This window comes from Phaseolus vulgaris, chromosome 9 (genome assembly GCF_051622355.1).
Source record: "Phaseolus vulgaris cultivar YP4 chromosome 9, ASM5162235v1, whole genome shotgun sequence".
Lineage (NCBI taxonomy): Eukaryota > Viridiplantae > Streptophyta > Magnoliopsida > Fabales > Fabaceae > Phaseolus > Phaseolus vulgaris.
The window spans coordinates 35,713,399-35,728,411 of NC_143506.1; the positions used below are offsets into that span (position 1 = coordinate 35,713,399).

A 15,013-nucleotide genomic window follows, 5' to 3' on the forward strand; every position below is an offset into this window, starting at 1 on the left:
TGTTTTTATTTTTTCTTTCTCCTAATTTTAAGTGTTTTTAAAACAGGATACTAATAAAATCAAATATTTGAGTAAAAAATCATGGCTTTTTCTAAGTCAAGCTAATTTCAAACAAAAGGAAAGTCTTCTCTTTCTCTTAATCCAATTGCAATTTTTTTATTATATTATTTTAATGAGTTAAAATTTAGTATTTATATTAATTTTGATTTTATATATTTATTTAAGAAGAAATATATGTGTACCGTTTCGATAAATGGCTAGGAATTCGGCCGAGGAATCTGGGTCTCAATACCGACCAAGAGGCTCATCAGAGTACGTCCAAGTCTCAGCATAAATGCTAAACGCAATATTCCTGATTACATTATAAATGTTGACGCAATATTCCATTATGTTACAAATATTTCCTGATTATATCGCATAAATGTCTCAATTTATTTGTCTAATATATTTTATTATATTATATAAATGCTCCAATTATATTACATAATATTCAAATTTTAATGCAAAGTTACCATAATATGACACATTGATGCCTGGAGGGACCAGTGTGAGAAATCCAAGCTCATGAAGGCTTATAAATAGACAACCAACCACAGGAAGCATTCAACTGACATCTTTGCAATATATTCCACTATATACATTATGTGCTCTCATTGACTTGAGCGTGGGTGTAATCGAAGGTGGAGCTCCCCTTGTCCGTAATCTGACCGAATTCGAGCAGGCGAGAACAATATGCATTGTAATATAATTTAAATGTACACAACATTTAAGAAGTAATATAGATTTATATGGAAGAGAAAAAAACTTTAATATATTATGAAATAGTGATGTGTAAAAATATTTTAAATGGAAAATTAAATTATTTTTGCTATTTCTTTTATTTTTAAAGGTAACAAATAATAGTTTTGACTTTAAAATATTGAAATTTTAAAATATAATTATCTAAAAGAGAATCTTCTTCTTTATTATTATAGATGTCATTTTAAATATAAAATAAACTATATTAAAAGAATTTTTTGAATAAATAATATCTAATAATATAATAATTAAAAATAAATAAAATTTTGTTTTATTAATTTGTATGGTTAATATAATTGTACCGTTAGGCTTTGAACAGTATTGCGACATCCGGTATCCTCTACCGACCGACTGTCATAAGAAAAATGAATTAGGGTAAAAGTATATTAACATATGTTAAATTGTATGAAAAAATATATAATATGTTCTTAATCATGGTAGTAGGTTAATCTCGATTCAACAGTAAAAGAGTCATAAAAAACATGTAAATAGGCGTAACAACCAAAACAAAGATACGTTATCATTGTAACAACATTTATTGCATCAGCACACAACATACTAGAACATTTTATAGGTACATTTTCATCCAAGAATCGAGGTACAAAACTAAGAGATAAATATGAAAGAGTAAAGAAGATCACAATCGAGGAGATAATTTGTTCAACTTATAAAAAAGACTCACAACCTTTATACAAGAGAAAAAAAATATTTTTTTATTAATTGAATATAGGTATTTTTATGATAATTTTATCTAACTAATAAAAGTATACAAAAAAAAGAAAGATACTTCTGAGTCTCTCTAAACAAAAAAGAAATATATATTATGTTTTTCCTTCAAAACATTTGTCTTTATTGTTATTTCACAATGTTGACATGGACTCATAGTTGAATGAAGTGTGAACATGTTAAGTTGTCCATTATTACTCCTTATTGATGCATCCAATTATTGAATGAAAAAAGAAAAGAGTTTGATAGAAAAAAGGGGCAACGTTTGTCTTACTTTAACAAAAGCCCACTGAGAAACAAGTTAGGTTGGAGTTGCCAAATAATATTTTAATGCAGAGGAACTTCACTAGACACCAATCATAAACAACACTATAGTAAAGGGAAACAACAAGTGGGTAAATAAAGATAAATAAACCTAAAAGATATTGCCTATTTGGCTAATTAATAATTCTAGGGTTGGGAAACATTTTCCTTTCCTATTCATAAATTTTCACTCTTCAATGTAGTATTAAATATTATACATATCAAAATAAATATTTATCCTTATCTCAAATGTACATTTTTTTATATATAATTATGTAGTGGATCCGTAAATTTTAAAACATTCTCTAAACCAATATCCACTTATAAAAAAAAGGGTAAAGGAAAACACTATTTCCTTTAAATAAATAAAAATAAAGGAAATTTATATACTTCCATTTAATTTTAAAATTAATCAATACTGTGAATTATATACTCCATCTATAATCGATCTGTTACATAAATAAGAATAACTCTAAATGATAATTGATTTAATTGGTGTACAATTGATTTTTGTTAAACTTTAACCTAAACATGGAATAAAATAGGTAAAACAATTCAAGGACATGAAATTAAATTTGATAAAATATATTTTATTTTATTTAAAAATTAAAATGTTATATTTTTTTTCTAATTTTGATTTTTTTTTATAAAAGTTTTGATGTTATGCATTACTATGCAACTTGACATCTCAGCTAAGTTGACACTTCAACAATAACAATCATCTACCATCACATGAAAAAATATTATTAAAAAAACAAGAAAGAAAATGCAAAATATGGGAGGATTAGACCAAAACTCATATGTTAACAAAAATGATACATAGGTAGACTATACTTATTCATAAAGAATTTTAAGAATGGAAGTTTATATACCAATGAAATGATTTTCTATGAATAAATCCTAAATTAACCAACTTATCAACACAATCATTTCCTTCACAAAAAATATTAGTAACTTTAAACCTGTTTTTCCCACAGTATTTAAGACATCCACGAAACATTAGTCCTAGCACAACACAAACAAAGACAAAATCACATTCAACCCAAACATCAGTCAGTCTTATCTTTTTGGTTTCCCTTTATTTATTTTTGAACTTTTTTAGTTTTGAAAATTTGAAAAGTGTTTTTACTTTTTTGCCAAACATCTAATAACTTCATGAGTGGATTGTTAAGTAGATAATAAAGCGTCATTGCACCACAATTGAGTGTTGACTAGGTTGGAAGTGGATTTGCATAAATCATTTCATACAAATAAAAACAATGTTACAACCATAATTATGTTTACCCCAATCAATAATACTATTGGATTCTAGATATTATATTTTATTTGTATTGAATATATTATAATACAAATATAATATTTTATTAGGACAAAATCAAAGTTAATTTTATCAAGATTAAAATTATTATTTTTTGTGATTTTTAGAGAGAGAAATATCAGTTACTTAATGGTAGTTATGCATGACACTTTAAAGTATGTGTATAGAATTAGTATGAAACTCACGTAGACACATCAACATAATTGCTTATATGCTCCCATAATCGATTATATTTAAGGAATTAAAATCAAAATCTTATTTAACGTGTCAGAAGTGATACCAACAAATTTATTTTATTAAATAAATAAATAAGAAAATGAGAGAGAAAAAAACGTTTTTGAAAATTAAAATGTGACTTTTCATTCAATCTTAATAACTTTAATTCCAAAGCTTCAATTTCAACTCTACTGTTGTCTGCTTCATATTTGATAATCAATTTAAATGTCACTCTATTATCATTATTGGTTAAATGTGAATGATATAATCAATTGAAACTGATTTAAAAATAATTATGATGAATGGTTGTTTAATTCCGAAAATTAATTTTTATTTAGGATTTACAAATTATAGTTCAATAAAAATTCATTCATTTATAAGTTATACAATAGATGATTCCCTCACACATCTATTCACAACGGCCTTGAAAATATATAGAAAAAACGCTTATAAGTTCTACTCAATACCTTCTTCTAGAGCTCATTTGCTTCATTTCAAAACACTCTTAATTGTGGTATTGTTAGGCTTTTTTATTATTCAAAAATATTATTTCATTTAGTAACAAGTTCTTATTACATAATTACATTTTTTCTACACGGTCAATTCTTTTCATCTTACTTGATATGTACCATTAACATACAATAAATTAAAAGATTCGTTGCTTACAAAAAAAAATCATGGTTATCATTAAGAGTATATCAATGTTTGTTGTGTAGATAGATCTTCAAATAATACCTTTTATCAATTTTATGTTATTACTAAGAGTAAAACAATACTGTTTTAAGTTAATAGATGGAAGTGGTGAAATAAAGGATGAAAATTTCTTATTAAACATATGAAAGATGTAATTATAGGGGTTGAGTCAACAATGTGATAATGTAGTTGTATGTTATAACATCATAATTTGAAAAAAATAAAAATAAAAATAGTTATATTTACTTACAATGTTATTAGATTACAGAAATTGTGAATGATGTTGCCTATATTAAGAAGTTTATTATAGGAATTCTCAATGATATTATCAATATTCAATAACTTTAACTTATTTAACGATGTTTCTATTGTTCTCACATAAAATTTGTTTTAATAATTATCATAATATATAAATTTACACGTTTGAATAAAAGACTTCGATTGATGATTATTAATTGGTGAATAATTTTTTTATAAAAAATATGGATTTTGATTGGATGATACCATCCTTATTAATCAGTGGTGAGATCCTTTAGAATCTATAAAGTAGATTTAAACGTATTTAATGTTTGGATAAACTAGTCTAAAGACTTAGTACTACATTGTCTCGTGTATTAGTCTTGTATCACTTCTTGGTTGTTTAACATTTGTGAAAATATTTTGAATCATTTTTCAACCATCAAGATGTTATCATCCATGAAAACTCGGTTTCAGTTTGTCTCTATAATGAAGAGTTTGTGTGATCAACCTTTCTCCAAAACTTTTCAAAATTATCTAATATTTAGTCTTGTATACAAGATTATTAGTTTTCTCTTTTTACAAGATCATTTGGTCCGATAAAATTAACATAATAAAAAGTCCTGCACGTAAATACTCAAAGTCAACCTACCAAGCCTCCGATAAAGATTTCAAGGTTCTGTCGTTTTCCACAAACACTAGCTTATATCATCATTTAACACATTGGGTTGATCTTAGTGTTATTTATTTTCATAGAAAACATGAATAAAGTTTCTATTAAAGGGAGAAAAAATGATCATACTAATACATCATCTTAAGATATAAACGGAATTCTCATCTCATTCTATGAACATTACACTATGGTGACTACAACTCATATCCGAAGCTTCTTTCCAGGTGTCGGTTCATCATCATAATGGTGGCCCCCTTCTCCATTTGTGTCCTTTTCCATCTTCTTTCTGGCAAGTATCTTATTGATCTTGTGCAAATCATTATTGAGCTTCTGGTCCTTGTTTTGCTTTCGAGTCTTCCGGCCATCTTGCATCTTCACACCGAACTGGAATGCAGCTTTTGGCATTGCTTCCTTCTGCTCATTGTAAGTTGCCCATTCCTCTTCAGTTTCAAAGTCCCATCTATGAAGGCGACCCTTTGCCTGTTGAAAACACACATTTCAATATTGTAAATTTTCACCAGTTTACTCATTTTCTAAGTGGGCAACGATATAACCCAACCAAGACAAGCAAATTTATCATTTTTTTCCTAAGTAGTTTATTTTTAGACAAAAAATAGTATATAATAGTCATTGTGGTATGTTGTACACCACTATATAAAAGAAATGCATTCAATACTAGTGAACCAGATGTTACTTACCCTTCCACCCATATCCATTTTGGACAAGTCGTCTTCATCATCACTGTCCACTATCTCACGGTTATATTCTTGATATCCTGGGTAACATTCAGAGTAACTCTCCGAGATGAAGTTGGGATCTTTTTCACGGGCATCTTTCTCCCTCAGCTGTTGAAGTCTCTGGTCATCTCGCTTAAACACTGATCCTAAACCTCGGTCCTTCTCTTCTTGTGTCATAAAACGAGGATCTTGTGGAAGATTTATACCTGCTTGCACATCATAAGTCTGCATATTTGGCTGAAGATATTGATCAGGGTAAGCCAGTTGTTCTGCATACTGGTATTCTTGCCACTCTCCTTGGTAACCGCCAGCCAAGGCTTGTGTTTGCATTACATCATATCCATTCTGCACCACAAAGTGAAATCAGAGATAGAAACAAAATACACCATCAAACAATTCAAGCGGAACAAAACTAAATGAGGAAGCATCAATAACAAATTTTCTTAATAGTTCAAAGTCTATATAAAATTTTAAGTAATGATGAAACAGAAAGAAATTCGTTTCCAATCATTTCGCCAAGCATACCCACAATTCAAAACTACACATACACAGCACTAACTTACAGTTTCTTGCCACCCTTGAGGAAGCATTGAAGGTGGGACAGGACCATAAGTAGGTTCTCCGAAATATGAAGGTTTTTCTTTGTTCCTAGGAGACTCTTCCATGTCCTCGGAGACAGGACTTTGGCTCAAGTCCTTACCAGGTATATCATACTCAACACCATCACCTAGAAAAATGTCATCATCTTCTGCTCTAGCAACAGCTGGGCCTTGTTTCTCTCTTGAATGAAGAGGATTTTTCTTTATGGGAGGTGGAGGAGGTGGGAGTATTTCTTTTTCAGCTTGATATTTTGCTCCACCTTCAATCTTCGATGGCTTATCCTCTTTGTCATATCCATTACCAACAGACAAAATCTTCCCTGCATATAAAAAAAGGAGAGTTCCAGGAACCTGTTAATTTTTATTTTTAAAAGATCACGCAAGAAAGGATACAGTGAATGTTTCCATCCATCCTCTTCCTGGTCATCTATATCATATAAAATTTGTCTGTCCTTTTCAGGTTTTGTTCTGATGCTTTTTTCTTTTCCTTCTCAGTGGCCTTTTCATTATTCTTATGCAGTTGATGCCTTGATGGACGTTTTGAATTAAATATTGATTTCTCCATGCAAAGCAAAAGGTTTTGTGCATAGTCTTTTTAGCATTGAGAACAAACAAGGGAGGAGCGCCCCCACCCACTGACCTATGCTACTCAAACTCAAAATAAATCTACAGTTTAACTCTAACCTAAATCATAGTATGCACATGTATAAACAATGGTTGTGAACAAAATCAGTGAACAAAATCAACACATTAAATAACAAAAATATAGAAACGCACCCTAACTTACAAAAGCATTGATTTAAAGAAAATTGCATGCATTAATCAGTATGAACTTTTTAATTTTTATTTTAAAAGATCATGCAACAAAGGATACGGTGAATGTTCCATCCATCATCTTCCTGGTCATCTATATCATATAAAATTTGTCTGGCATTTTCAGGTGTTATTCTGATGCTTTTTTCTTTTCCTTCTCTGGCATTTTCATTATTCTATGCAGTTGATGCCTTGATGGACATTTTGAATTATCTATTGATTTCTCCATGCAAAGTAACGGTTTTGTGCATAGTCTTTTTAGCATTGAGAACAAACAAGGGAGGAATGCCCCCACCCACTGACCTATGCTACTCAAACTCAAACAAATTTACAGTTTAAGTCTAATCAACACGTTAAATAAAAAAAATATAGAAACGCACCCTGACTTACAAAAGCATTAATTTAAAGAAAAATGCATTAAACCAATATGAACTCGCATCTAGAAGATAATAACCAAGACTTCCAAATTATCTGTCAGTGCAGTATTACCTTTTGCATCTTTTTCCTTCTTTTTCTTCTTTAGGATCTTCCCAGAAGAACCAAGACGAAGATATGACATTATTTTAGCAATTCGATCTAGAACAGATCCATCAACATTAACTGTAACCATTTCCTGTGCAACATAAGAGCAAAGTTAAATTAGCAAAGTTCATGTATAGACTAGAAGTCTGATGCAAAAGAGCACATGTCAAAACTGAATCAGCAAGATCATAAACCTCTGGCACTGGACAGTCAGCTTTACTACGATGCAAGGTTGTTGGAATATCATGATGGTATCCACCCTCCTACCAGATTAAAAATAAGAATTTGTCAGAAAATTGTTTACGGAGAATTAAAAGAATAATCTTCTACAAGGATTGGATCAACCAGTAAAAAGACATGAGTTTTAACCCAGAACTTGCAAACAAATAATCACCCTAATTTTAGTATAGTCCCTTGGGTGGACTGAAGAACTCAGGTCCCTTCCTTAGTTGTTACTACAGGCATTATCATGTTCAGGTATTACATTCTTAATGCACATTCATATCAAAATAAAGACAGATCCAACACGTAGTACTGGCCACAGGTCAACAACATCGCATGATTTATGATCATGATGATTTTAAATTGGCTAATCTACAATACTGGAAAAACATGGGCACCTGACTATCAAATTTGTAATACAACCACAGTATGCTATTGTAATAAAATGTCTTCATGGTTTAATTTCAAGTCTTGACTGTTCATACAAATCCAACACTCAATATTCACTTCTCTCATATCTCGCATAGCATATAAGTTATACACAGACATACGGGATAAAGGCATTCCAGGTCATTAAATTAGTGGACTGCCAAACATTCCTTTTTTAGGACGCAAGTAAAGCACACTGACATGCTCTTAGACACACCCACACCAATTCTAGGATAATATAAGAGTATAAGCAAACAATAGCACCAACGAAATGAACTTTCAAAAACAGAAACATTGTTAACAAAATGGAAATGCTCACCATGTTATAAATAAATGTCATTCGACCAGGGAGGAACATCTCATTTGTCTTACTGATTGTTTGAGGCTTGACGATCCATTGATAAACTGACTGAAACAAATCTTAAAGGCATCACTACCAATGGGCTCCAATAATTCATAAATTAGTAGCTAGGATATCAAAACTTAAATAGCTAAAGTAATATCCAGTTCCAATTCTATACAGATCAGCGAAAGAACCTTAGCAGTTGCGGTGCGAATTGACACTTGTTGATCTTCCTTTGCTGACCTGCAGAAAATACTACCATATATTAAAAGCATAATTCATGAGAAAAATTTAGGGAAATACAAAAATGCTTTAATCCATGGCAGTAAAATCCTCTCAAAATTTGGGCTAGGCCTACCACAACCCCAAACACTAGCTCATGAGGTGAGGATTGTCAAAGAATATATGCTCTACCTTGACGATATCTATAGTCTATGTTAAATCTCAATAAACCTATAATGATTATTACTGAAAAATCTGATTCTAACTAACCTGGATTTCCCATCAGCATCATCCCCAGCATCTGGTTTCTTATCTATCTCACTTCTTACTTTGTTCAGCAAAGCATAATCCAAACCTTTGACCAAATGAGTGTGCTCCACATCGCCTAACCAATATCAATAAAGCCAACAAGATTTATTAGCACAACATTCCAATATAAGCTTAATTTTTTAGCTAAAGCAAAGATAATTCACATATACAATGACTCCACAATCAGGCCTGCAATAATAGACACAAACACTCCTTTATAATGCAAGAAAGTCATAACATATACAAGAATAAAATAACATACATCAGAAAAGGAAAACAATACGGAGGCACGTGGCACAGGGAATTCTAAATTCGAAGCACCTTGTAAACCTATTCACAAGATATCAGGTCTAAGCTACCGAAATTTATACTAGCCTTCGTCTATATTCAGGATAAATTCGACAGTCGAAAGTTACTGAATCCTGAATTTCAATGCATCTTATGCTTAAGTTTCAATGTAAGCAAAAGTCAAAATAAATCTCTTATATACCAGACCCTCCATGAAATAAATCTACAACAGCAATCAGCAATCTTTACACAACAACAAAAAGAGACTTCAAACCTTAATAGTTCCTCAAAGCGAGGAAGATAACAAATAATAGACAATACAAACCTCCAAGGTACTTGCTCTTCTCAATAGATAACTTGTGCGCATCAGATGACCTACAAAACACCATAACATAATTACTGAGCAATCCCGAAAAAAAAAAAAACAGCTGGTTATCCTCCTTTCGAGAGTGCTTAAATTGGGAAAAAGGTTAAACGAAACTTTACCGAAGATCCACAGTACCAGGTGGAGCAACTGCATGAAACCCAAGTTCAGTTTGTTCATAATCAGGATTTTGATCTTCTCTTCGCTCTTTAGCTCGATCTCTGTATTTTGGCAGTTCCGGTTCTTCCGGTTTTTCTTCTCTGCATAAATACGATAATACACCCAAACATTACATAACCCTTTGTCCAATTAACATGTGTCTGTATCAAAATAAAAACAAGATTGCGAAAAGTGTTGGCATGGATAACACTTACTTGCGGCGAATTGGTTTCTCTTTGTAGTTTTTCTTGTTGGACGCAGTCATGCTGGCGAAGCAATCGAAACTATTGGTCGTGAAATTTGAAATGTGCTATCGAGGAACGTTGAAATGAAAGATGGGATTTCAATTGGGAGCGTTTTGTGGTTAGGGTTTTTCAGGGAAACGACGATTAGGAACAGGGTAAAACGAAGAAGAACTTGGCGAGGAAAATCGAACACAGATTAGTTTAGTTGAAGAAGATGTTTTTTAATTTTTAATTTTATTATTGTTTTTATAAAATTGTATAAAAATAATGACCATATATATGTATTGCTATTTTTCCTGTAAAATTGTTAAATGATAAATAAAGTTTAATGAAATGATTTTATTTGAAAATTTTGAAAAATAAATATAGATAAAATAGGGTTGGTTTGTTTGGATTATGAGTAAAATATGGAGAAAAAATGAATTAAAATAATATGTTGGTTATATTTTTTATTTATTAGATGAGTGGAAAAGACAGCGGGAAAATAAATATACTGTTTATTTTGTTTTAATTCATATTTTTAATTTATTAATTCACTTATTTTGTTTTCACTAATATTTTTTTAATTTTCATTTCTAAAAAAAATTATAATTTACTTTGAAAATTCTAAAAGATTAAAAATTCTATTTTCTCTACTTTAATCTTTCTCTAAGAATAAAAAAATCAGATTTAGAAGGAAAGTCATAAAAATATTTAGAAAAATTTTAAAAACGACAAAATCTATTTTCTTAGGTAGATTAAATACATATTTTAAAATAATAAAGCAGAATATAAAATAATAATAATAATAATAATAGAACATTTTGCAATATTTAGTATTTTCCTAATTCTTCAACCATACCAACACTACATAAATAAGGGGTCTCACTCTCTTTTTCTCTATTGTCAATAGGCAACTACCATCCTATTTTGTCACAAAAACAAATTTTGTCTTTTTACCAACAAATTAGCCAAACTCTCTACCTCACTTATAACTTGTTTGGATGTTACTTAAAAGATATTATTATTTTTAATATTATTTTTAAAAATCTATTAATAAAAATAATAAAAGACATCAAATAAGATGAGAAAAACACATAAAATCACTTACTATTTTGTATACATAATCTTGATAGATTTTTTTCTTGCATTCGGTTAATTCACGTCTTCCACTCACTACTAATTCCTTCTCTCACCTCACAATCATTCCACATTATACTTTTTACGATAATTGTTCTTATAATAATATTTATTTTATTTATCTTGATTCATCAAAACACACGCCAAATTCATATCTCTAAATATGAAAACTATCCACACTCAAACAACTCAAGAAAAAGAAAAATAGAGAAATTTATTCTAAAAGAAATTAATTGGTACTTATTATTCTCCTATTTATGAATGATTAACTCATAAATCTAGAGAAAATGCAGAGAACAATGGTTTTATAGAGATTATAACTTTTATAAAATGAAATTTGAATAATTAATATTTTTTAACTAAAACAATAAAATATTAAGATTTTTTGTCATTTTAACCACTTATATCTCTTATACAAGTTAACTTAATTTTTACAATGATATCTTTTATATCCAAGTTCAACAGATTTTGTGTTTGGTTTTGATTGTGGACTTAAACAACAAAGTATAAAAGATATTTTCTTACCTATCAAATAATCTCATAAGCAAAGTATCCAATCTAGCCCATAAGATGCAAATTGTATGGTTGGATAGATGCAAGTGTTGTGCACATGCATTGTTTGATAAACTTTTGTTTGAATAGATGCAAACAAGAATACTTAGTTAAATAAGATTTTGCATGAATAAACAGTGTGAAGTCTTTCACTGTCATGTCAAATGTTAACTAGTGTTTGTTTTATGCTTGTAGTAAATGTACGCTTCTTCATTCTTTTAATAAGATGTAACAACACATTATTAACATCAAATATCTCTTGAAAATGTGATGAAAGTTGCTTCATGCAAACAACTTATATGAAAGGGTAAGATGACAGAGTGTGGAGTCAACCAATTGTGTTAGGTGTTGTGCTTTGCTCGAAAGGAAGAGAAAAGTCACCTACCTTAGCCTATAAAGTTTTGTCATGCTCCAAAGGTGCTACAAAAAAAAACCACACATATTCAATGTATGTTAAGAACATTTAATGCGTCTTGAAACCTCAAAATATGCTAAAATGTAAGAAGAAGAAGAAGTAGTAGAAGATGACTCTCACAACTATTGCAAAAGATGTGTACCAACTTTTTTCTTTTCAAGATCTATATATAGAAGATCTTTTTGAAGAAGGAGGAACAACGAATGAAGACAATGAAAATCTTGCTACAAGAGCGTGAATAAGACCTTGAGCTTCCAAACATTGCAGTTGTGAGAAAGAACATTATTCGTGTTCATTAGCAATCTACAAGAGTGATAACCCTTGTATAACATCGTAAGACACTATGCTTCTTTTTAGTGAGGGAACTTATGATCTTTAAGATAACTTTTTTTTGTAAACCTTTTTGGTTTTAGTCAGGAATGGTTGTGTTCCAAAATACTTAGTCTTAGTCAAAACTCATTGAGTTCCAAATAATACTCGGTGTTAGCCAAGAGTGGTTGCACTCCAAAGAATAATTAGTCTTAGTTAAAAGTGGTTGTGTTCCAAAAAATATTCAACCTTAGCCAATAGTGGTTATATTCCAAATAATATCCCGTTTTAATCAAAAGCGATTGAGGTCCAAATAATACTCATTTGTATTTTGTAACAGTAATATGTCTAGTGAAATTGTAATTTGTTGATCGAGAAATGGTTGTTGTATTTGTTAACAGACGAACCAATATAAAAATAAATTGCAAATCCTTCTTATCCCTTAACCTTTTTTATAACATGTTATTTAATTATAATTACTATTAGAAGAAGTCTTTTTAGACTTTCATTTCTCAAACATGAAGTTGACTTAGACATTATTTATCAAATACAAACTCTTAAGAAAAACTTATTAACAAATTGTTTCTAAAAAAAACTATAATCTAATCACATGTCATAAGACCATGTCTTGAAAAAATTAAAAACACAATTCAACTACCATTTATTAAAACAAATTCTTCTAAAAAGGACAAACAAATTCTTCTAAAACTCATCTTTTATTATGGTAACACCATTTCAAACATACACAATTAAATAATCGGTGCATTGTATCAGAATAAAAAAATATGAATGTGAAGGATACATAGTATTTAAACAGATATACAAAAGGTACATTGATATTTTAATCCATTATATAATCTAAATCTAAAGTTATTACGAAGTGGACTTTAAGCCTAACTCAACCCCATAAAATCGGCTCATAGGGTTGAGGTTTGCACCCACTTATATACAATGAAAGGCTCTAATTTCTAATCGATGTGGGATCTCCAACAAAAATAGATGATTTTTAAATGTTTCATCTTGAATGAAGTTGTATAATGATTTTAACATGAAAATTTTTATAAAGAAATGTTTAATCTTTAATTTTAATAATAATTGTATAGTAAATTAAATAATTGTTATTAGTTAACTAATATATAATTAATAATAAATAATAAGTGAGATGGAATAACTTGAATTAATCAAAATAAACATTAATTGTTTTTTTATTTTGATGAATGATTTAAAATGATTTTTCACTACATATTTATATAAAAATAAATAACTTTAATTACAAATTATTATTAAGTTTCTTCTCTCCACCCCAACAGACCAGTCCAAAACAAGAGTGCTAACGAATGTATTTAGCCATATATGTTTCGTTACTTGTTGTGAGAATTTACAACTCAGAATTATTTACTACACTTTGCAATATCAAAAGAAATAATATTCTAATGTTGTGGCATAATAAAATTTAATAGAAGATGAGATGTCTATAGTTTTGTCATTTGTGAAACTTTTATTGTTATATATTAAAAACAAAATATTCACTACAAGAAAAAAAGCATGAAATAAAAATCAATTTTTAGAGACAAAAAAAATAATGAGTTGCTATAATGACTAAATTAGAGACAATTTTAGAGACTAAATTTTTTTTTATTTCTAAATTAGTTTATATTATTGTTAAATGATTTTTAAATTGGTATCTAATTAGCAATCAAGGTTTTTCTACCAAATTTAAAAATTAAATAATTGGTAGTTAAAACATTGGTAGCTAATTAGATATCAATTTAGAAACCATTTAACAATAATAGAAACTAATTTAGAAACCAATCTTTTTTTTTAGTTACTAAAATGGTCTCTAATTTAGTTACTATAAAAACTAATTATTATTTTTTTCTAAAATTAGTTTCTATTTCATATTTTTTTTAGTAATTTTTTATACCAGCCAATTACTTTCTTATTATTATAATTTTTAACTGATTTTATATTATTTCAAAAAGAAAAAAAATTATCAATATATATATTATAAATTTACATTTTTCACAATTCATCCATACACCCCACAATAGATTATTCCAAAAAAAAAAATACTAATATGCCTTTTATTATTATCAAACATACAGAAAATAAACCATTCATTATTTTATGTTTTTTCTGTTGATTTTCTAATTTATTTTAAAGTATATAAAATAAAGTAATGTATCTAAGTCTTCAGCAGAGTGAGATTATTATGGTGTATTTTCAGTGATCAGTGAAATAGTTTAACTACAATAATTAGTAAAACATTTGAAGATTCCATCAACATAATTATTATGCAACTTGTTTTGAATAACTTTGTAAGTCATTAATTTTATCTATTTTGAATTAATCTAAGCCATATATGCATTTGCATTGTAATAATCATCATAGGTTCCTTTGGC

The 15,013-nt window shown here is 28.9% G+C and overlaps 1 protein-coding gene across 1 annotated transcript; it reads right to left on the reverse strand.

Annotated features, from left to right (window-relative positions):
* Positions 1-5,019: 5,019 nt before the first annotated feature.
* Positions 5,020-10,466, reverse strand: SMU2 (RED family protein). The gene is made up of 11 exons (XM_068624859.2): positions 10,187-10,466; positions 9,935-10,072; positions 9,774-9,823; positions 9,122-9,236; positions 8,824-8,872; positions 8,606-8,695; positions 7,830-7,898; positions 7,603-7,726; positions 6,265-6,620; positions 5,663-6,046; positions 5,020-5,444 (listed from the first exon to the last, which is right to left on the reverse strand). Exons 1-11 carry the CDS (start codon positions 10,234-10,236, stop codon positions 5,166-5,168), a joined length of 1,704 nt encoding a protein of 567 aa, XP_068480960.1. The 5' UTR covers positions 10,237-10,466; the 3' UTR covers positions 5,020-5,165.
* Positions 10,467-15,013: the final 4,547 nt, after the last annotated feature.